The following is a 23,665-nucleotide window of genomic DNA, read 5'->3' as shown; positions in this document are numbered from 1 at the left end:
ACTACTGTAAGGGGCACATATTTGGGTATAACTACTGTGAGGGGCACATATCTGGCATAACTACTGTAAGGGATACATATCTGGTATAACTACTGTGACGGGCACATATCTGGATATAACTGCTGTGAGGGGACACATATCTGGCACAACTACTGTAAGGGGCACATATCTGGGTATAACTGTGAGGGGCACATATCTGGGTATAACTACTGTGAGGGGGCACATATCTGGCATAACTACTGTGAGGGGGCACATATCTGGCATAACTACTGTAAGGGGCACATATCTGGGTATAACTACTTCGAGGGGCACATATCTGGGCATAACTACTGTGAGGGGCACATATCTGGGTATAACTACTGTGAGGGGCCCAGGCATTTTTAGACTTAGATAACCCCTTTAGGGGCACTGGGTGTGGTTATGTTTTGGGCGGAGTTAGAGGCGTGGTCTACCATAAAGTCGCCCCTATTTGGGGGGCACATGTGGGGCTTCCTGGTGTAGGAGAGGCTGTTCCCTGCAGCAGGGACCGAGGCCTGGGGCACAGGAGACCCACACATCACCTGGGAGGAGACTTCCATGGATGTTCTGAGCCTTGTAGTCCACCAGAACTAATATGACTAGCACACATATCAGTCACATCCTGATCCATCACAACTCCCATCATCACCACCTAGATCCCATCCTCTCACTGTGCGCGCATACTAGAATATATACGGCCTGGTCACGCTGACAGCCGCTCAGCTCCTTCCTGCCTCTTGTCCGGTTGCTTAGTAACGCTGAATGTGTTGTCAATCCTGATTGGGCGACGGAGAAGCCTCTAACCAATGGCTGATGCTCTTCCTGTGAGTAACTCTGAGGGGGCGTGGTCGTTAGGTAAGTCTAGGTTATGGCTGCGCCCATGTGGAGGCGTGGACTGGAGGAGAAGGGCCGAGGATTCACTGACTCTGCTTGACACCCAGCGGCATGGCGCAGCCCGAGGACCTGCTGTGAGTATGAGGAGTGCTGGGGGGCCCTGCGTACACGCTCCTGGTGTGGGGCCCCCCTGCATACACGCTCCTGGTGTGGGGGGCCCTCTGCATACGCGCTCCTGGTGTGGGGGCCCTCTGCATACGCGCTCCTGGTGTGGGGGCCCTCTGCGTACACGCTCCTGGTGTGGGGGCCCTCTGCGTACACGCTCCTGGTGTGGGGGCCCTCTGCGTACGCGCTCCTGGTGTGGGGGCCCTCTGCATACGCGCTCCTGGTGTGGGGGCCCTCTGCATACGCGCTCCTGGTGTGGGGGCCCTCCTGCATACGCGCTCCTGGTGTGGGGGCCCTCCTGCATACGCGCTCCTGGTGTGGGGGCCCCCCTGCATACGCGCTCCGGGTGTGGGGGCCCCCCTGCAGACGCGCTCCTGGTGTGGGGGCCCCCCTGCATACGCGCTCCTGGTGTGGGGGCCCCCCTGCATACGCGCTCCTGGTGTGGGGGCCCCCCTGCATACGCGCTCCTGGTGTGGGGGCCCCCCTGCATACGCGCTCCTGGTGTGGGGGCCCCCCTGCATACGCGCTCCTGGTGTGGGGGCCCCCCTGCATACGCGCTCCTGGTGTGGGGGCCCCCCTGCATACGCGCTCCTGGTGTGGGGGCCCCCCTGCATACGCGCTCCTGGTGTGGGGGCCCCCCTGCATACGCGCTCCTGGTGTGGGGGCCCCCCTGCATACGCGCTCCTGGTGTGGGGGCCCCCCTGCATACGCGCTCCTGGTGTGGGGGCCCCCCTGCATACGCGCTCCTGGTGTGGGGGCCCCCCTGCATACGCGCTCCTGGTGTGGGGGCCCCCCTGCATACGCGCTCCTGGTGTGGGGGCCCCCCTGCATACGCGCTCCTGGTGTGGGGGCCCCCCTGCATACGCGCTCCTGGTGTGGGGGCCCCCCTGCATACGCGCTCCTGGTGTGGGGGCCCCCCTGCATACGCGCTCCTGGTGTGGGGGCCCCCCTGCATACGCGCTCCTGGTGTGGGGGCCCCCCTGCATACGCGCTCCTGGTGTGGGGGCCCCCCTGCATACGCGCTCCTGGTGTGGGGGCCCCCCTGCATACGCGCTCCTGGTGTGGGGGCCCCCCTGCATACGCGCTCCTGGTGTGGGGGCCCCCCTGCATACGCGCTCCTGGTGTGGGGGCCCCCCTGCATACGCGCTCCTGGTGGGGGCCTGGACTCTCCTCAGTCATTGTTAGGCCTCATGCACACAACCGTATTTTGTTTCCGTGTCCGTTCTGTTTTTTTGGCGGATAGGATAGGGACCCATTCATTTCAATGGGTCCGCAAAAAACGCGGACAGCACACCGTGTGCTGTCCGCATCAGTATGTCCGCTCCGTTGTGCATGCCCTATTTTTTTTTTTCTAGTTTGCGGACAGGGATAGGCATTATTACAATTGATCCGCAAAAAAACGGATCCGCAAAAGAAAACAGATGCCATACGGAACGTCATCCTTTTTTTTGCAGACCGCAAAACACATACAGTCGTGTGCATGTAGCCTTATTCTGCACCCTGTGCTGCCTGCAGGATTTAGGAAGGAGAACTAGTTCTGGGGCCCCTGTGGCCCCTGTACCAGTCACATATGGAGGCCTGCGTGCGGCTCATGGCTTAAAGGGGCAGAAATACTTTTCCGTTTAAAGGGGTTTCCACAGTGCAGCCATGTGTGGTGTTAAAGGGACGGTGCCCTGAATTCTGCCCGTGGGGGGTGTCATGTGACCGCGGAGCCGGCGTCAGGTAAACACAGAGCGCCAGCACCTCAGGCGGGTGACAGTCCTCGGTGCTCGTCTCTGCTGGGACTTGTGGTTTGTGGATTGCGCCCTTCTTCATGTGAGCGGGGTCCTCCCATCAGTGAGACCCCCGCCTATATACATGGGGTGTTGGGGTGACGGCCGGTGTCCAGAGGTAGCTCCGAGGGCCTGAATGTGTCAGCATCTTCCTGGCAGGGTGGGGCCCCCGGGGTCCACTCAGCATCTTCTCTTCAGGGTGGGGCGCCCAGAGTCCACCCCCGTCCCCTTTGAAGGTTTTGTCTGTAGCCTCCAGATAACAGGACCCGGCCCTGAACCTGCAGAGATAATGAGCGGCCGTGTTCCGGGGAGGGCAGGCCCCTGGAGATAAGCAAGCGCCTCTTTGTTTTCGGCAGCCATCTATCGCCATTCCATTTCTTTAAGAATTGTGAATGTGGCCAGTGCAGCTATAGGGCCCGTAGGGATCAGCCGCGGGGGGCGGAGCTACGTCCAAGGATGCCCATTGTGTGATCTGTCATCGCCATGGGCGGAGCTTCTCTCCAGGTGACTGATACAATGTATTCATGTATAATGCATCGTTACATTGTTGCACTGATCGCTCTTCTGTCCTCAGGCCTAAGGATTTCCCGGATCTGAAGAACGACACGTTCCTGCGCGCTGCTCGAGGAGAGGAGTGCCCCCATGTTCCGGTGTGGTGTATGCGACAGGCGGGTAGATATCTGCCAGGTAGGTGGTTTTATGGTGATCTGCAGCCAGTGACTGCGCAGTGTGAACCTGCAGATAACTCTGTACGTATGCTGCTCTGGATGTGACTAGAGTATAGGGTGATGTAACCCGGAGATCTAGCAGAGCAGGTGCTACAGATCTCCCTCTTTCCCTATGACAACACTTCCCGCTCTCGTGCGTAGCTCGGTGTTGTCAGAGGGACTCGACCCAGTCCGACCTGCGGTTTATTTCCTGTGCTAGAAATACTAGAGCTGCAGTCTGTCGCCGTGAGGCCCGGGGCCCCTGTGAGCAAGAAGTGTTGTCATGGGGACATACGAAAAATCGCATTCCGACAAGGGGGCCGCTAGGACAGTAGAATACGTCTCGCAACGCAATGAGGGCGCTCTCCTCATCAGTTACTCCATGTCTCCAGTCACATCCAGAGCTGCAGTCACTATTTACCTTTTATAGCTCGGGGGCAGTGCGGTGAGTGCTCTGGGTACGATGGGAGTAGTAGTGTTGTATAATGTAAGATGGTGGGGGAATGAAATCATGTCCAGCATGTGGCGCGCCAGCCCAGGGGCCCCAGCAGTTGGGCCCATGGATGACTGTGCCGCCCCCATTATTACCGTCTTATCTTTGCTGCCCTCTAGTGGCCGGACTTTGTGTCACAATTTATTTTCTCCTGGTGCAGAATTTCGGGAGACTCGCGCCGCTCAGGATTTCTTCGCTACTTGTCGGAGCCCCGAGATCTGCTGCGAGCTGACATTACAGGTAACAATGGACGCAGTGATGTCACTGTCCCCGCTCTGTAAGGTGGGGGGAGGTGGTCTGCTCTTTACCGCTCTGTCTCTTCACTTGCAGCCGCTGCGCCGGTTTCCTTTGGACGCTGCCATTATCTTCTCGGACATCCTGGTGATTCCTCAGGTGATCTGTGGTTAGATAGATGTATATACTGGGTTGTAATAATTGTCATGTCCACCAGAGCGCGCCAGAGTCCACTCTGCCCCAACCTCATGTGCTCTGTTGGTGTCCTTCAGTCTTAAAGGGCCATACACATGACGTAGGATCCGTGTGTGGGTTACAACAGATTGTGGACTTATGTGTTCTAATTCTGCCATGGTTCAGGCGCTGGGGATGGATGTCCGCATGGAGCCAGGGAGGGGGCCGGTGTTTCCAGAGCCTCTTAAGGGCCCCGAGGATCTGCAGAAGTTGAAGCCCACAGTGGACGTGTCTCAGGAGCTGGGTTACGTGTTCCGGGCGATCACGCTGACTCGTCATAAAATAGCCGGGCAGGTCCCTCTAATCGGATTCACCGGCGCTCCGGTAAGTATCACCAGGGCTCCGTCCACCATGGGTGGGAGCAGGTGGCGGCCGCGTTCAGTGACCCCCTTGTCGTCTTCTCTCAGTGGACGCTGATGACCTACATGATAGAAGGAGGAGGCTCCAATACCATGTCCAAAGCCAAGCGCTGGCTCTACCAGAACCCGAGCGCCAGTCACCAGCTGCTGCAGAACCTCACTGATGTCATTGTGGACTACCTGGTGGGGCAGGTGGCAGCCGGAGCGCAGGTAGTGCAGGGGCCGGTGGGTGGTCTCCGGTTCGGGGCGGTGTCTGGCACTGACTCTCGTCTGTGTTGTCCAGGCCCTGCAGGTCTTTGAGTCTCACGCCGGATGCCTCGGCCCCCGGCAGTTTGCCGACTTCTCGTTGCCGTATCTGCGGGAAATCTCTGGTAGAGTGAAGCAGAAGCTGAAGGCGGAGGGACTGGAGCAAGTGCCAATGGTGAGTCCGGCAGGGTCATGTGACCACGCACCTAGGATGGGGCCGCGCGGGAGGGTCCACAGGTCCAAACCTCATCACAAAAAGTTTTTCAGTAACATGCAAATGTCACATAATATCACGTGTGTGATGTAAATATTCCCGCTCCGCTGCTGGTCACATGCCGGACAGGGGGAGGGGGGGATAATGCTTCAGATTCCGGGTCGTTCATCGCCATCTAGTGGTCATTATACCGTCTGGTCCTTTCTTGCAGATTGTCTTCGCCAAGGACGCTCATTACGCATTAGAGGATCTCTCCCAGTCGGGTTATGAGGTGGTTGGACTGGACTGGACGATCCAACCCCAGGAGGCGAGGTGAGAAGTGGACAGTGTGGGGGTCCCTGGGGTTCTGTTTCTGCCCCAGTGTACCCCAATAATCTGCAGACACGGGAACCTCAAGATCTAACCATTTATTTCAGGGAGAAAACTGGAAAGAGAGTGACGCTGCAGGGAAACCTGGACCCGTGTGCGCTGTACGCCAGCAAGGTGAGCGCAACACTGACCGCACTGTATGTACTATAGCGTGTAATATAGGAGGCATCATTATAGTAACATTCTAGTACATAGGAGGCAGTATTATAGTTATATTCTTGTACATAGGAGCAGTATTATAGTAGTTATATTCTTGTACATAGGAGGCAGTATGATAGTAGTTATATTCCTGTACATAGGAGCAGTATTATAGTAGTTATATCCCTGTACATAGGAGGCAGTATTATAGTAGTTATATTCTTGTACATAGGAGGCAGTATTATAGTAGTTATATTCTTGTACATAGGAGGCAGTATTATAGTTATATTCTTGTACATAGGAGCAGTATTATAGCAGTTATGTCCCTGTACATGGGAGCAGTATTATAGTAGTTATATTCTTGTAGATAGGAGCAGTATTATAGTAGTTATATTCTTGTACATAGGAGCAGTATTATAGTAGTTATATTCTTGTACATAGGAGCAGTATTATAGTAGTTATATTCCTGTACATAGGAGGCAGTATTATAGTAGTTATATTCTTGTACATAGGAGGCAGTATTATAGTAGTTATATTCTTGTACATAGGAGGCAGTATTATAGTTATATTCTTGTACATAGGAGCAGTATTATAGCAGTTATGTCCCTGTACATGGGAGCAGTATTATAGTAGTTATATTCTTGTAGATAGGAGCAGTATTATAGTAGTTATATTCTTGTACATAGGAGCAGTATTATAGTAGTTATATTCTTGTACATAGGAGCAGTATTATAGTAGTTATATTCCTGTACATAGGAGGCAGTATGATAGTAGTTATATTCCTGTACATAGGAGCAGTATTATAGTAGTTATATCCCTGTACATAGGAGCAGTATTATAGTAGTTATATCCCTGTACATAGGAGGCAGTATTATAGTAGTTATATTCTTGTACATAGGAGGCAGTATTATAGTAGTTATATTCTTGTACATAGGAGCAGTATTATAGTAGTTATATTCTTGTACATAGGAGGCAGTATTATAGTAGTTATATTCTTGTACATAGGGAGCAGTATTATAGCAGTTATATTCTTGTACATAGGGAGCAGTATTATAGCAGTTATATTCTTGTACATAGGAGGCAGTATTATAGCAGTTATATTCTTGTACATAGGAGGCAGTATTGTAGTAGTTGGTGTTGTGAAGATATTCATCTTAGAATAATTGATTTCTTTGTTGGTAACTGCATTTCTGAGCTATGAATGTGCTCAGGGCTGTTGTCGTTCCCCTTCCCTCACTCTTTTGGCTCAGGAGGCCTGATGTGAGGGGCATTTAGAGGTAATATTTTCCATGTCGCTCATGGTTCCTGCACTGGTTATACTGGTTGTGACTGCTCTGTCTTCTATGTTTATTGTGCGGGAGATCATCTCTTGTTTGTTTGCTGCAGGAAAATATTGAAGAGATGGTGAAGAAAATGCTGGAGGCCTTTGGGTGTCGAGGCTACATTGCTAACTTGGGTCACGGTTTGTATCCGGACATGGACCCTGAGCACGTGGGCGCCTTTATTTCTGCTGTTCATAAGTACTCTGATAAAAAGGAGAACTGAGGGCAGAACTGTCTGATCCCAGTAGAAGATGGAGAACGTGCAGGACCTGCTGCTTCAGGGGTTAATAACGAGACGATTCTAGCTGCACTGACCACCGCCTCGTCTGTTCTCCTCCGTGTAGAGAGGAGGTCGCCTCGTGTCCTTCTGAAGAGCTGGAGGAACATGTTACAATTACTGGGTGGATGTATCATCAGGCAATAGAATAAACAGGTTTCTGGAGCCTCATGGAGGTGACGTGTCGTATGTATGGAGTCTGCCGCACATCTAGACGGGTGGATTCTGCAGTAAATCACTTTACAATACTAAATATACAGTCAACCAATAGGAAGCGAATTCAAACTATGGAGTCGGCAGAAAGCAAAACCTGAAAGCGTGAATTCATAGAAATCAGAAAAGTGGTCATTTAAAGGGCACCTGTCACCATGCTCTGACCTATAAACCCAAATGTGCTTGTTTACCCTGATAGTTGCCAGCGATCGATCCATAATCTTCTCAGGACTAACCTGTCCGATTTTATCGCCCTAAACACTTTCCCGCTTTTTATACTAATTAACATAGAGTCATATTTCCTCCGAGTCAATCTCCTCAGCGCCGCCTAAGAAACGCCCTACAGATAAAATCTCGCGTGAGCTTCCTTGCTCCGAGTCTAGGTGAGCAGCCCCCTAACCGTCCCCTCATTTGTAAGATTGACAGCCTGCAGCGCAGCCAGGATTGCATAAGTCTCGCACATGCACGGTGCGATCCTGTCTCCGGCTGCCGCTATTAGCCGTGTTTCAACTTGTGCCATCCTGGCCGCGCTGCAAGCTTTCAATCTAACAAAAGAGGGGATGGTTAGGGGGCTGCTTACCTAGACTCGGAGCAAGGAAGCCTCATTTGCATACGACCTCCGGGGGAATAAAAGTAGTTTTACAGCGATCATGCGCCTCAGACATCGTACACAAGAACGTAACAGAAGCCGGATGTTAACCGCTTTAAGGTACTGCTGGCGGGCGGTTCATGATCCATTTTGGTGCTGACAGGTTCCCTTTAATAAAATGTTAAAATCACGTACAATGTAAAACCTGAATTAGAACCAAGGTTTACATTGTACTGTCAGTTCCTGATCCATCTATTCACATGTACAACAAATATTTAGAAATTCTGTGCTGATTAATTTCAGTTCTTACTCAGAGCTCCCACTATGGACGTAATTACATGAGAACAGTCTCTGCAGCCACATAATCTGTATGTAGTGGTGGCTGTATAATCTGTATGTAGTGAGCGCCCTCTAGTGGTGACTGTATAATCTGTATGTAGTGAGCTCTCTCTAGTGGTGGCTGTATAATCTGTATGTAGTGAGCTCTCTCTAGTGGTGGCTGTATAATCTGTATGTAGGGAGCTCCCCCTAGTGGTGGCTGTATATAATCTGTATGCAGTGAGCTTCCTCATACATGCTCAATAACTGCAAGCAGTAGAATTTTACGCAATTCTCTGCAAGGGACTTTGATATTACAAGGACATTGACTGCACTGGAAAGGTCAGATTCTCCCACAGCTTCATAAATCTACTAAGCAGATATTTTCCTTTTCGGTGACTTATTAACATCGGTGGGTTGTCACAGCCCCATTGCTCTAATACGAGGCTCTCCGCTCTCGGACTTTACATCTGTGACTGCCTCTGGGCTTCTTCATGCTGCCATATTCTGCAGTGCACACGTTGCCCCCTGCTGGACAGCCCTGTGCACTGCACCCTGTATCTGCCCTCTCTGAGTTGTGAGCAGGTTTCCAGACTTTGAATATTATATTCAGACAAACAGCCGAATGTTTGTGATTCACAATTTATTCATAAAAAAGCACTGGAATTTTCAACACAATTCTTATAAAATGGTCTCGGCAAATACATAAATAGGGTCATTTTTTTATTAATATTAACAAACAGGCTGCACAAATATAACAAAAAAGCCGTAAAAATAAGACCAATGATACGTCTGTGGCAAGGAATACTGAGGGGAGAGCGCTCTGGGGCGTGTAGAAGCTGAAAGAGACAGACGCGTGGCAGAGTCAGTGACAACCCATGATCACCCCTCCCCCACTCGCCAAGACCTGGCCGCTTCATCACCTGACACGCAAGAGAAAGACGGAAATAGGGGGGGTGGTTCACAGGTAGCACGAGGCCGATGAGTGGGTACAAATAAATAGAAGGGAGAGGAACATAAACTGGTGCAAGGGTGGGTTCACAGGACGTTGTTCATTTTGGGGGTCACCCCCTACCACACATTTATTGCTAAACGTCACAGTCTGCCGTAACTGCCTGCGGCGCACGTTTTGGGGCCACCAAGAAAAACACACTGTCACTCCTAAGGACCCCAAATCAAAGGTCGGGTTCAGGACTCCCACCTCTTCTCAGGGTGCGTTCATTATTGCAATATCCACTCTGTACAACCAGTCGTGTGAATGGGGGGAGGGGGCAGACGAGCTCAGATTCTTGGCACAGTCGCGGTATCCGGTACTGTGGGGCAGAGCCCCCCCACACATTGCACAAGTGGTGACCCCTCCCCAGCAAAAGAAAAAAAACACCTCCCTCCTCCCACCTGAGAAAAGCACTTAAAGCACCACCCCAGCCAAAGCATTCAAGTATACGTCGCCCTGCGGAGGACAGAACCGTCATAAATAAATCTGCTAATCCACATATATTCTCGTATTTACAGCTCCGTAGACGCTTTCTTGTCGCTTTATATCGTGTAGTGTTCCCTGAGATTCAGTTGCAGTTCAGCGATGAGGCGGGAGACACTTCTCGTCAGGGACAGGATGAGGGAGGTGAACGGCGGCGGAGGCGCGTGCCATGGGGAGGCCGCTCTGGAATGGTGGCGGCGGGGGGTGTGGGGGTCAGCGGAGACCTGGACCGCAGCAGGATGGACCAGGGCTTTAAGTCTTTCTGCTACTTCCTAATGGACTTTGTGTTTCAATAACTCTGCTTGTTGTCAGTAAACAGGAATATTCATATTCCAAGGTTGAAAACCTGCACAGGTCTCAGGCAGTGTTCACACTAGCGTCTCATACATCTCACAGCTTAAGGATTGTTACAGTGTATCAGTACAGGTAAAACGTCTTGTTAACCCACAGAGCGGTGCCTTGACTGTGTAACAAACCCTCAGCTGTAAGGACTATTAGGTCTGTATGGGTTTATAGGCTCTGGATTCTAAACACGCATTTTCTCATTCACTGACAGCAAGCAGAGATCCTGAAAAGGGTAGAAACAAAGACAAATATTTACCAATACACATGCACCAAAATTCTGGTCACATGCCATGCGTAACATTTATTAAGCGCCTGACACTTTTTGCGGCAGTTTTCCGGCTCACAATAGCGGCCTCGGGTCAGCCCAGCTCGAGCAGCGCAAGGAAGAGGAAAGCGTCTATTTTCTAGTGAGAAGTAAGATAAATTTGGCGCATCCCCTCAGTTTTCAGATGAGTAAATCTAGTGTCAGAACACGTGACCGGACGATCGCCGCAGTCCCGAGTCTAACACCACTGATTATTTATATATATATATATATATATATATATATACGCTAAAGCTAATCTCAGGGCTCCGACCTCGCTAAGGGCAGCAGGACCACCACTGACCGCCAAGTGTCAGAGAGAGGCCTGCCTCCAGTGGTCACCGCCAGGCGCTGCGCTCTCACCAATGTTACTCCTTGTGACTGGGACACGTTTTCTGAATCTGCGTCTAGTTACCTTTAAGCCCAGAATTTGGTTGCCCCCCCCCCCCCCCCTCCCAGGCGATGCTACAGGAGCCCACTGCAGGATTCCTGCACTCCGCGATGGACTGCTGGGACTTATAGTCCCACAGCTAGGAGCTCAGGCAGACTGGGCCGCAGCGTCCTGCTCCTTGGGGGGGTGGGGTTCCAGGTACACGTCGGGGACAGAGGGACTGCTTCTTCATCAATTGGTTGGGTCATTGCCTGGCCGCCTCCCTGGTGGTCCAAGACACGTCAACCCTGAGTGATGCAGAATCAGAAGTCATTCCCGCGGCTGTTATATGGGATATTGTGTGCACTGCGGCGCCACCCGGTGGAGGGAACAAGATCTCCACCATCCAAAGATGGCAGCGGCAAACTTCACACGATCTCCGCGAGAACCAAACTGGTGACCCGGTGCCCCCATCACCCCCTCTCCCACAGAGAATCATGAAATGTTTGGCAGGTGTGATGAAAGGCTCCTGCTGCGACAGTCCAGGTTTGGCCCCTTGGATATGAAGGGCCCACATAGACAAGGAAGCAGACAGCTCTTCAAAGCTTCAGAGATGGGGAGGCACGAGCCTCAGCCGAACCTCTCCCTCACCAGCATCATCAGCTTCTTCTTGCCTTTATAGATCTGCTTTAAATTGTCTATAAACTGGGCGAACTGGAGCAGTCCGTCCTGGCCGAGGAGGAAGGTCTCCCGGGCTTTGCTGAGGAACTCGATGAACTCTCCGTAGTGCCGGGGGCTGATGTGTGTGAGGCGGGAGTGGGTGGTGTTAATGTAGGCGCCAACCGCTGCATCCAGCAACTGGCGCAGGGGGGGTTTGTCTGTCGACATGAGTTTACCAGAATTTCGCCTGCCAGGAATTCCAGCCAATCCCGGAGCTGTGAGCGTGCATCGTCTAAGGATGTCTGACAAGACAGTGGCGCAGTGCACGCTTTTCACCACCAGAGGCACCAATGCCGCCAGTTCATTTTTGCCCAGTGAGTGACTGAGGGAGCAGGCCCACAGCACGTCATTAATGGCGGGGTGCGTGTCCTGGTTGTACGCCAGGTTGAGGTGGCTCATGGCAAGTGAGCAGAGTTTGAACGCCCGCAGCGGATAGCCCCGATGCTCCATATAGCGGGCGATGGTGAAGAGCTGGGAGTAGGTCATGCCCCCTGAAGCAGCATCCACCGCGATTTGGTAGGCCGTCTCAAAAGCCGTGTGGTCTTTTTCGCAGAGGGTGAGAGCCGAGAGGGCGCAGTTCTGTGGGTCTTTCATGGCGCACTGCAGGGCTAAGGTCCGTGCGCAGCTGGCCAGCTCCTCCCGCTGTGCATAGTCCAGGTTCAGACGCAGTACGGTGCTGTGTGACGTGGCTGCTGCCGCCACAATGCTAGTGGCCTCCGTGGGTGTGAAGAGGGTGTACCAGGTCTGGAGAATGCTCACAAGAGCGCGGACACCTGCGGGGACAGCACAAGACCACATCTCAGCACAGAGGACGCCCATATAACTGACCCCGCATGTCCACTGATCGGACTTACCAACTTCCGTGGCACATGTGACCAGCCACCGCACCATCTCTCTGCGCCTCCAGTTCAGGGTGCTGAGCGTCATTCTCATGACCTGAAGGCAGAACATGTCAGTGATTCAGCGACTGTTCCAAATGCAAAGGGTTAAACCATAAAATATGGCAGCTGAGAAGGCGGCAGCGGCCCGTACCTGCAGCCCGAGCTCCAAGGCGACGTTGAGCAGCGTGGTGTCTGAGCTGCTATCAGCTGGCGTGGCGATCTTAAAAGCGTCCTGGGCCAGCTTAAAGATCAGGGAGGAGGAATGGATGTTCCGCTGTATGGCTTCAAGAACGGTGCGGAGGCGCAGCATGTCACCTGCGGGCGGAGAGGACATTTAAGGGTTAATAGGATGACACAAAAAATTAATCAAATCAATGGCATCAGAGACGAACCAATGAGGAATGTGAGAATTATAACAGCGGGAAATAAGGAGAGCGCGCTACGTGAAGAGCCGGGGAGAAGCATAGAATGTAATTAGCATTCTCACCACAAGAGGCAGCACATGTCTTTCTCACCTTTGGCGGCAGTCAGCATGGTGGAGGCCAGTTCACACTGCTGCGACTCCAGGTGCCCCAGAGTGAACCAGCGGGGATAGCGGCTCGGCACCACGGACACAATGTGATGAGGGTGGGAAACATCGCCTGAGGGGGCGCTGCTCTCCAGCACCGGGAGCCTGAAATACAGAATAGGGATGAAATCGGATCCAGCAACAGCAGCAGAAATATCCACCAATAACGTACCGCCCCGTACACGCCTCGTGGCTCCCAGCTCACACCTCATATATCCTTGAACATGCACCTCCCAGTACACGCAGCTCCCTACCTCCCAGTACACGCAGCCCCCTACCTCCCAGTACACGCAGCCCCCTACCTCCCAGTACACGCAGCCCCCTACCTCCCTGTACACGCAGCCCCCTACCTCCCTGTACACGCAGCCCCCTACCTCCCTGTACACGCAGCCCCCTACCTCCCTGTACACGCAGCCCCCTACCTCCCTGTACATGCACCTCCCTACCTCATGGCACACCAAGCCCCCTACCTCCCAGTACATGCACCTCCCTACCTCATGGTACACCAAGCCCCCTACCTCCCGGTACACGCAGCCCCCTACCTCCCGGTACACGCACCTCCCTACCTCCCGGTACACGCACCTCCCTACCTCCCGGTACACGCAGCCCCCTACCTCCCTGTACACGCAGCCCCCTACCTCCCTGTACACGCAGCCCCCTACCTCCCTGTACACGCAGCCCCCTACCTCCCAGTACATGCAGCCCCCTTACCCCCCTGTACATGCAGCCCCCTACCTCCCTGTACTTGCAGACCCCCTACCTCCCAATACATGCACCTCCCTACCTCCCTGTACATGCAGCCCCCTACCTCCCAGTACATGCAGCCCCCTTACCCCCCTGTACATGTAGCCCCCTACCTCCCTGTACTTGCAGACCCCTACCTCCCTGTACTTGCAGACCCCTACCTCCCTGTACTTGCAGACCCCTACCTCCCTGTACACACCTCCACACATACTCACCTCATGGCGCGGAGAGACAGTTTATAGGCCAGGTCCGCATCGTGGGGCAGCAATGCAGAGAAGAGGTATTTGGCGAACGTGTGCATGGGGACGCTCTCCCGGTGGATGACTTCCCCCAGACCGCTGAATGGACCCCCTAAAACAGAAAGTCCAAGATGGAGAACCTTGTGTCACCGCTCTGTGATTCAGATCCGGGACCCCTCTAGTCTCAGTCCTTATTATTGGGACACTGCCCACTAAAGCCAGAGGGTGGCGCTCTCACCTTCCAGCAGCAGGATGCACTGTTTGCGCAGGGTCTGGACAAGTACCGCATCCAGCTCCAGCTCCTGCAGGCGGGCGATGATCTGCTCCTCATTGCGGCACACTTTATCTTGTGCGTACAGCCCTTCAGGCATCAGCCGCTGCTGCCCCATGCCCATCAGCGCCACCTCCAGTGCCAGGGACAGGTAGGATTCTCCATTCTCCAGTGAGTCGTTCAACACACACACATGTTGGTAGTTTGGGCGCTGGGACTCGCTGCTTTCTGTGAGGGGAGAGAAGGAAAGTGATAGTGGGGGCGTCCTGCACAATACATGACCATCTGGGGGCGCTATATCAGTCCTGAACAGACAACACATGTTCACTTCCCACCTGTTCCTTCCATGGCATTTTCCTCATCCACCCGGCATGCCTCTGTCAGGGTGGTGAACAGACACCCGATGGGGTCCAGCGGGTGACCCACCCACCCCTCCAGGTTGGTGATCGTAGTTGTGTTTCTCTGAATCAGTTCTGCAGGAATATAAAGCCAGAAATGTCTGTAAACCGAAGATAAGAATCTCAACCAGCACCATGCACTCACCCTAACTCCAACCCGGCACCATGCACTCACCCTAACTCCAACCCGGCACCATGCACTCACCCCAAATCCAACCCGGCACCATGCACTCACCCCAAATCCAACCCGGCACCATGCACTCACCCTAAATCCAACCCGGCACCATGCACTGACCCCAAATCCAACCCGGCACCATGCACTCACCCTAAATCCAACCCAGCCCCATGCACTCACCCCAAATCCAACCCAGCACCATGCACTCACCCTAAATCCAACCCAGCCCCATGCACTCACCCTAAATCCAACCCAGCCCCATGCACTCACCCCCAATCCAACCCAGCACCATGCACTCACCCCCAATCCAACCCAGCACCATGCACTCACCCCAAATCCAACCCAGCACCATGCACTCACCCTAAATCCAACCCAGCACCAAGCACTCACCCTAAATCCAACCCAGCACCACGCACTCACCCAAATCCAACCCAGCACCACGCACTCACCCTAAATCCAACCCAGCACCACGCACTCACCCTAAATCCAACCCGGCACCACGCACTCACCCTAAATCCAACCCGGCACCACGCACTCACCCTAAATCCAACCCGGCACCACGCACTCACCCTAAATCCAACCCGGCACCACGCACTCACCCTAAATCCAACCCAGCACCACGCACTCACCCTAAATCCAACCCGGCACCACGCACTCACCCTAAATCCAACCCGGCACCACGCACTCACCCTAAATCCAACCCGGCACCACGCACTCACCCTAAATCCAACCCGGCACCACGCACTCACCCTAAATCCAACCCAGCCCCATGCACTCACCCTAAATCCAACCCAGCACCACGCACTCACCCTAAATCCAACCCAGCACCATGCACTCACCACAAGACCAGTCACTCAGCACTCATCCTCGACACCCAGCACCCAAGACGCCATATACACATACCCTCTTGTTTTCTCTCCAGGCCATGCCGCCCAGTATCACACATATCTGGCCAGCGACAATGATGGGAGTTGCTCACCTTTCTTCTGCTGCTTGTAGATCTCCAGCTGCCGCTGCTGTTGTAGTCTCAATGTACTTATAATGGCGACCGCCAGGCGTAAAGCTTCTTTGGGATAACCGTGTGATCGCAGGGCATCAACTCTTGCGCACGCCGTAGGAACGTGTTCTGAAAAGATAATGTATATTTAAAAACGTGAGTCCCAGAAGAATACACGAGCGGCAATGCAGAGATATAGATTCCCTTCATACACCTCTAAACCACTCCTATTGTGTACAACACTTTCCCACATCAGATACTGAACCCTGGTCGCATCGCATCGTTACGCCTGTGGCTGGCGGAGAACAATAGTTCAATATCACTGCCCACCACCTGTGTAATACCAACAGGGGGATGATGAGGCTTGTAACTCCAGCGGTAATAGATGCTCCTGGTGCTCTCTGCTACTCACCCAGCCATAGGGGTTGTCCCTGGGAGTTGAAGAGCAGGCTCTCTCCATCCCTCTGGCCGGAGGGCGACAGATAGAAGTCGCTGCTGATTATCCTCTGCAGGTGGCTGTCCTGCCAGTGCAGATCACACGCCTCGATGGCACGGGTGAACACCGTCCTCCGCGGACGCACCAAAGAATCTGCAGGAGAAGAGAAGACATCCAGAATATCATCGTCTACCTACAGGCGAGATCAGCGGCTGCTGACAATATCGCTGAACGTCACTGCGCCACTTGTGAGCCGGTGTATGATGGCGGGCAGGAGGGCCTGATTCACATCCCCCGCCTTTGGTGACAGAACGAGAACAAGTTTTGTGGAAGAGTTAAACAGAAGGAAACTCTACAGGGAAGTAAACGCTGAGCACTAATCAACCTCCTGTCCTCTGAGCGAGAGCGCAGCACGCAGGGCAATCAGGACAAGTGCGGCTGACGAGGCCCCAGACATTGATTTGCGCGGCTCATCAGATGATTGGGGGTGAGATTGCTCGGGTCACAAAAGAGCTCTCAGAAAAAGGGAAAAAATAACTGCACAATGTGAAGAGGACGGCGACAGGCGGTCGCAGGAGAAGACAACCCCAGATCTGTGGTCTGCAACCTCCGGCTCTCCAGCTGTGGTGAAATGACAACTCCCATCATGCCCTGACAGATGGCAGTTGTCAGGGCATGATGGGAGTTCTAGATTTACTACAGCTGGCCTCTGATCTAGAAAGGTACTCTGCTTTCAGGAGGTGTGTATGGCAGCTCCAGCTGCAACTTTCTGACATATAGCAGTTTGTGTTTCACTTCCTCACCAGATCTCTGTTTCCTGTCAGTGAACAGAAGTATTCATGCTGAATCCCATCTTAACAATCTTTACCAGGCTCACCAAGGCCTGGATGCAATTGTAGCAAACTCTCAGCTGAACTGAAGGATGAAGTATCAGAAAGTTGCAGAACTTTCCATTCTATGCAGAATGCTCTTTATTAACCCCTGTGCTTACCGTGGCCGTTGCTCTGAGGAAGGGCGTTGGTGATGTTAGGTAGGTCGTTGCCATAATTTCCATCCTCCAGCGGACACATGTCCATATCGTTCCACTTCTTCAGCTGCCGCAGCCAGCACGCCTTCTCTTCGTGTTTGCAGTGCGGGTTCAGGACGATACAGACCCACAGCGCCCCTAAAGACGGACCCAAAGAAAGAGGACTGTGAGGAAAAGAAATGGGAGCGTGACCATGCTGTCCATACACACAGGATGGCCGCAGAGCTCTGCCAGGTGGAGACGAGCGGCGCCACCCACCACGCATGCCGCTTATCACTGGGTGAGACAAGGGATGGGACTTCTATTTGACTCCTCGCCTCCTGTCACTTTGGGCTCATACATATATCTGATGGGGGCACAGAGTCACGGCTGCACACTTACCAAGCTCATCCCATAGCTGGCGGCACTTATCCGTCATCCCTGTCCCCTGCTGTCTCCACAGCACTAGCCGGGGGTCCGCCATGAACTGCTCCGTAATCAGGGTCAGCATGCGGGCACCATTGGAATCCCTCATCCGCAGCATCTCTCTCACCTGTGGAGACGGTATAATGGGGGTCACATTCGGGGTTCACTTGTGCGATTTCAGCCTCTGTGTGAATAAGCTCCTACCTTGGCAAACATGGAGTTGAGCTGCTTCCCAGAGCTGTAATATCCTCCCTGAGACAGGAAGAGCTTGACCTGCTCCCGGACCTGCTCCTCGTCCAGATGCCAGCAGTTCTCGTCATTGATGCTTGCTCCGGCCGTGGGATCGGGGGCACCTGGAGGGAGTGAGGAGACCGAGTGATGAAGGGCGGGGGTCGGGAGGGTGGCAGACGGGATCCGCCGTGTACGGGGCTCATTACCGTGCACTTGGTTGATCTCCGAGTTGGAGGACAGGATCTCGTCGGCCAGCTTCTGGGCGGTGGGAAGCACTTCCGTGTGGTGCGCCGTGATCAGGTACTGCACGAACTTCTGCAGCTGGTCCCGGTTCATCTGGAAGAGGGTTTCTGAGATGGGAAGACGCAGCTTGACCTGGTCTGGCTTGCGGATTCGGTAGAGTGAGAGCGCCACCACGTGGGCACAGTAGAAAATGTCCCTGTTGCCACAACCACAGGTCACTGAGGTGATTTTACAGCGGTCAAAACTGATGGCCACTTTGTAGGTGGCTTCCGGCTCGGACTGCGTGGCCGGCTCCGTCACCGTGCCGCTGAGGTGGAAGCCTGCAAGAGAAGAAACAGACTCATTAATCATCAGTCTCCTGCTCTGGATCCTCAGCGTCCTCTGCTTGCTGTCAGTGAACGGGAATATTCTTGTCTAGTCATACAATTGTTGGTCTGTTACAATGTATCAGTACTGTGTAGGGAATCCTCTGTGAGCTCCACTCATCAGGCACACAGATCTTACCTTACATGAATCTGTCCGTTAACTGACAGCAAGCAGAGATCTCGAAGATGGTGAAGACGTTTATAACAAAACTGCAGAACATTTATGAATGAATAACTGGACGAGTGCGTCACAGAGAAGAGATCAACTCAGAGTGACCCCAAAGGACGGGCAATGGTCGGGAGGGGGGGGGGGGGGCACAAGCCATGGCCGGGGACTTCTCCTCCCATCTGCAGGCGGACAGCGATAATCGCAGCCAAAAATAATTTCCTCTACTCAGAAAAGGGAAGAAAAATTGTGCGGCGGCCAGAAGTCTTGAGGGAGTCCAAACGGAAATTGGGAGGGGTGAGAAGGAGTTACTGACGAGATAATGATAATCGATGCGGGCGCCATGGAGGACGAGGGGGGCAGATACAGAAGGAGGCGACTCCTGTACCAGCGCCAAGATGAAGGGAGACAAACAAAATGGCGCAAAGTCCACAAGAGGCAGGAAAAATGGCGGATACAAGGACAAGAAAGGGTTAATGGCACCCACTCTGCTTGCTGTGAACTCCCTGATTACTGGATGCATGCAGCAGTCGGAGTGGAGGATTCCTGGAGGAGACCCTCATCCTGCTCCGCCACCGTCCCCTCAATGGTCGCTGTTAACTCCTTATAGGTCAGAGGTCGACGGCGCCCCCAAGAAAGCAGCGCGTGCTCTGTAGATGGAGGCCTCAGTTCTGAGCAACAAGCCCGGGGCGACGACCAGGCTCGCCCCCAAATAAAAGCCCTCCTCAGCCTCTGTGTCTGGTCCACAGAAACATGGCCGCTCTTAAAGGGGTAGTCTGGCTGTCCTAGAACCTAAGGGGATGAGGCAAATCTGCTGATCAGGATTGTGGGAAAGCTGGGTGACAACCCTCCGGGAGCTGGGATCGTATAGGGCCGCCCGCCGAACAGACGGCGGATTACATACACACTGCTGCTTAGATACACACTGCTGCTTAGATACACACTGCTGGCTAGATACACACTGCTGGCTAGATACACACTGCTGCTTAGATACACACTGCGGGCTAGATACACACTGCGGGCTAGATACACACTGCTGGTTAGATACACACTGCGGGCTAGATACACACTGCTGGTTAGATACACACTGCGGGCTAGATACACACTGCTGGTTAGATACACACTGCTAGTTAGATACACACTGCTGCTTGGATACACACTGCTGCTTGGATACACACTGCTGCTTGGATACACACTGCTGCTTAGATATACACTGCTGCTTAGATATACACTGCTGCTTAGATACGCACTGCTGGTTAGATACACACTGCTGCTTAGATACACACTGCTGCTTAGATACACACTGCTGCTTAGATACACACTGCGGGCTAGATACACACTGCGGGCTAGATACACACTGCGGGCTAGATACACACTGCTCATTAGATACACACTGCTGGTTAGATACACACTGCTGCTTGGATACACACTGCTGCTTGGATACACACTGCTGGTTAGATACACACTGCTGCTTAGATACACACTGCTGCTTAGATACACACTGCTGGTTAAAAACACACTGCTGCTTAGATACACACTGCTGCTGCTTAGATACGCACTGCTGCTTACATACGCACTGCTGGTTAGATACACACTGCTGGTTAGATACACACTGCTGCTTAGATACACACTGCAGGCTAGATACACACTGCTGCTTAGATACACACTGCTGCTTAGATACACACTGCAGGCTAGATACACACTGCTGCTTAGATACACACTGCTGCTTATATACACACTGCTGCTTAGATACACACTGCAGGCTAGATACACACTGCTGGTTAGATACACACTGCAGGCTAGATACACACTGCTGCTTAGATACACACTGACACACTGCTAGTTATATACACACTGCTGGTTAAGATACACACTGACATGCTGCTAGTTATATACCCAGTGCTGATTAGATACACAGTGCTAGTCAGATACACACTGCTGATTAGATACACAGTGCTAGTCAGATACACACTGCTGCTTAGATACACACTGACACGCTGCTAGTTATATACCCAGTGCTGATTAGATACACAGTGCTAGTCAGATACACACTGCTGATTAGATACACGGTTCACTTCCCGGTCAGGGCCTCACTAATGTGTTTGCACAGGCGGCAGGAGGACATATTGGTCCCTGAACCTTTGGAGGCATGTGAGGAATGGCGAGGGGCTTTGTTCCAGTAATCTCCCGGGCAGGGGGAAGAATGCACCCCTTCACTGCCAGCACACGTCACCTCTCCAGCTGCAGGGCTTCAGGCAGACACAAAGCAGGGTCTCTGTGCTGGGGGGCATGAAGAATGAGACCCCTCTGTGTGACACACCATAACCGCCTGGGACAGTCAATAATTGGGGGAGGTCATAAAATAATTAAAGAGCCGCTCCCAAAGCCCCACATTCCTGACCGATGAGATATACTGCACCCGGTCCAGTCATCCTGAGCCTCCTGATTCATAACATGCAGATGGCCACTGACGTTCAATATTTCTGTTGGTTCTGAAGGGAAGGTTACCCAGTGCCCCATGTATGCTTCCATTCACTGACAGCTATCCACCCCTGTGGTCGAGTCTCCGGCCACCGCTATCCACCACTATCCACCCCAGTGGTTGAGGCTCCGGCCACCGCTATCCACCCCAATGGTGGAGGCTCCGGTCACCGCTATCCACCCCAATGGTGGAGGCTCCGGTCACCGCTATCCACCCCAATGGTGGAGGCTCCGGTCACCGCTATCCACCCCAATGGTTGAGGCTCCGGCCACCGCTATCCACCCCAATGGTGGAGGCTCCAGCCACCTCTATCCACCCCAATGGTCGAGGCTCCGGCCACCTCTATCCACCCCAATGGTTGAGGCCCCGGCCACCGCTATCCACCCCAATGGTCGAGGCTCCAGCCACCTCTATCCACCCCAATGGTTGAGGCTCCGGTCATCGCTATCCACCCCAATGGTTGAGGCTCCAGCCACCGCTATCCACCCCAATGGTCGAGGCTCCAGCCACCTCTATCCACCCCAATGGTTGAGGCTCCAGTCACCGCTATCCACCCCAATGGTTGAGGCTCGGGCCACCGCTATCCACCCCAATGGTCGAGGCTCCAGCCATCTCTATCCACCCCAATGGTCGAGGCTCCAGCCACCGCTATCCACCCCAATGGTTGAGGCTCCGGCCACCGCTATCCACCCCAATGGTTGAGGCCCCGGCCACCGCTATCCACCCCAATGGTCGAGGCTCCAGACACCTCTATCCACCCCAATGGTCGAGGCTCCAGCCACCTGTATCCACCCCAATGGTCGAGGCTCCAGCCACCTCTATCCACCCCAATGGTTGAGGCTCCGGCCACCATTATCCACCCCAGTGGTCAAGGCTCCGGCCACCGCTATCCACCCCAATGGTTGAGTCTCCAGCCACCGCTATCCACCCCAATGGTCGAGGCTCCAGCCACCGCTATCCACCCCAATGGCAGAAAACAGAAGAAAAGAGCTTAGAGTACCATAAGTTAGAAAAATATACGCTTTTATTAAATTCATGATAAAAAACACACATATAGTGAATGCCAAGGACAGGGTAAGGGAGCAGGGGAAAAGAAAACGAGCGCCATCCTGGATGGACACACTGGTCACAACATATAATGGTCTATCAATAGGGTAACTGCAGATATGGGAAAAACAACTAGTAATGTATGGTACAATGACCAACCCATAGGTGCAGACCTTAAGAATAATTGGTTGTAGAGGGTGAGTGGAGATCAAAAAATGGTCAAACCGCCATGGCTATAGTGCATAGTATATGGTACGAAAAACATAGGTAATACTATGTATAAACAGTGTACCAAATGGATCAGCAGTAATGGACCAGCCTGGTCCATTACTGCTGATCCATTTGGTACACTGTTTATACATAGTATTACCTATGTTTTTCGTACCATATACTATGCACTATAGCCATGGCGGTTTGACCATTTTTTGATCTCCACTCACCCTCTACAACCAATTATTCTTAAGGTCTGCACCTATGGGTTGGTCATTGTACCATACATTACTAGTTGTTTTTCCCATATCTGCAGTTACCCTATTGATAGACCATTATATGTTGTGACCAGTGTGTCCATCCAGGATGGCGCTCGTTTTCTTTTCCCCTGCTCCCTTACCCTGTCCTTGGCATTCACTATATGTGTGTTTTTTATCATGAATTTAATAAAAGCGTATATTTTTCTAACTTATGGTACTCTAAGCTCTTTTCTTCTGTTTTCTGCCGTCATGCTCGGAGCTTGTACCGAGTTATTTTCTTTCGGGTGTCCCCTATATTTGGTTATTATACGGGCACTGCCCTTGCTATATATGCTGGGGGACTTCTGGGGTCGTTTTCCTTTTCTGTATCCACCCCAATGGTTGAGGCTCCGGCCACCATTATCCCCCCCAGTGGTCGAGGCTCCAGCCACCGCTATCCACCCCAATGGTTCAGTCTCTGGCCACGGGAAGTCTTTCACATTCTTTCATTTGTAATGGCTGGATAATCAATGAAACTCCATGAGCCTAAAATCCCCCAAGACCCTGGGCTTGAAGAGCGGCCCCCCAGACAGAGCAGCTGGAGGGCCCACTGGAGATCAATCAATGGCCCCCATTCATTACAGTGATCTGCTCGGAGACAGAGCAGGGAAATGGCCAGGTCAGAGGTCATGAATGGGGGGGTCTCAGGTCAGGTTCGGCACAGGATGGGGGGGCCAAATACATAAATGTCCTCTCATGATGTTTATTAGATGTCCTGACCCCCCTTGGGTGAACACCAATATGGCCGACCCCAGGGCTAGTT

At 52.9% G+C, this 23,665-nt stretch overlaps 2 protein-coding genes across 2 annotated transcripts in view; one reads left to right on the top strand and one right to left on the bottom strand.

Moving 5' to 3' along the window:
- The first annotated feature begins 839 nt into the window (after positions 1-839).
- UROD (uroporphyrinogen decarboxylase) lies at positions 840-7,553 on the top strand. The gene is made up of 10 exons (XM_044301028.1): positions 840-986; positions 3,364-3,476; positions 4,150-4,229; positions 4,320-4,382; positions 4,584-4,781; positions 4,865-5,026; positions 5,100-5,237; positions 5,488-5,588; positions 5,693-5,759; positions 7,170-7,553. Exons 1-10 carry the CDS (start codon positions 964-966, stop codon positions 7,326-7,328), a joined length of 1,104 nt encoding a protein of 367 aa, XP_044156963.1. The 5' UTR covers positions 840-963; the 3' UTR covers positions 7,329-7,553.
- A 1,577-nt stretch (positions 7,554-9,130) lies between these two features.
- Positions 9,131-23,665, bottom strand: part of ZSWIM5 (zinc finger SWIM-type containing 5) — a 46,513-nt gene continuing 31,978 nt past the window's right edge. Inside the window, exons 2-14 of the mRNA XM_044300832.1 lie at positions 18,297-18,653; positions 18,064-18,212; positions 17,836-17,986; positions 17,419-17,592; positions 16,404-16,580; positions 15,974-16,120; positions 14,757-14,894; positions 14,389-14,649; positions 14,127-14,262; positions 13,115-13,272; positions 12,751-12,914; positions 12,573-12,654; positions 9,131-12,491 (exon numbers count right to left, since the gene is read on the bottom strand). Of these exons, the coding sequence (XP_044156767.1) occupies positions 11,629-12,491; positions 12,573-12,654; positions 12,751-12,914; positions 13,115-13,272; positions 14,127-14,262; positions 14,389-14,649; positions 14,757-14,894; positions 15,974-16,120; positions 16,404-16,580; positions 17,419-17,592; positions 17,836-17,986; positions 18,064-18,212; positions 18,297-18,653 (2,957 nt within the window). The 3' untranslated portion in view covers positions 9,131-11,628. The remainder of the gene's footprint in view (positions 12,492-12,572; positions 12,655-12,750; positions 12,915-13,114; positions 13,273-14,126; positions 14,263-14,388; positions 14,650-14,756; positions 14,895-15,973; positions 16,121-16,403; positions 16,581-17,418; positions 17,593-17,835; positions 17,987-18,063; positions 18,213-18,296; positions 18,654-23,665) is intronic.

The sequence above is a fragment of the Bufo gargarizans genome, chromosome 7 (genome assembly GCF_014858855.1).
Source record: "Bufo gargarizans isolate SCDJY-AF-19 chromosome 7, ASM1485885v1, whole genome shotgun sequence".
NCBI classification, from domain to species: Eukaryota; Metazoa; Chordata; class Amphibia; order Anura; family Bufonidae; genus Bufo; species Bufo gargarizans.
Note: the sequence above shows the minus strand (reverse complement) of the source record. Positions and strands in the feature narration are given on the sequence as shown.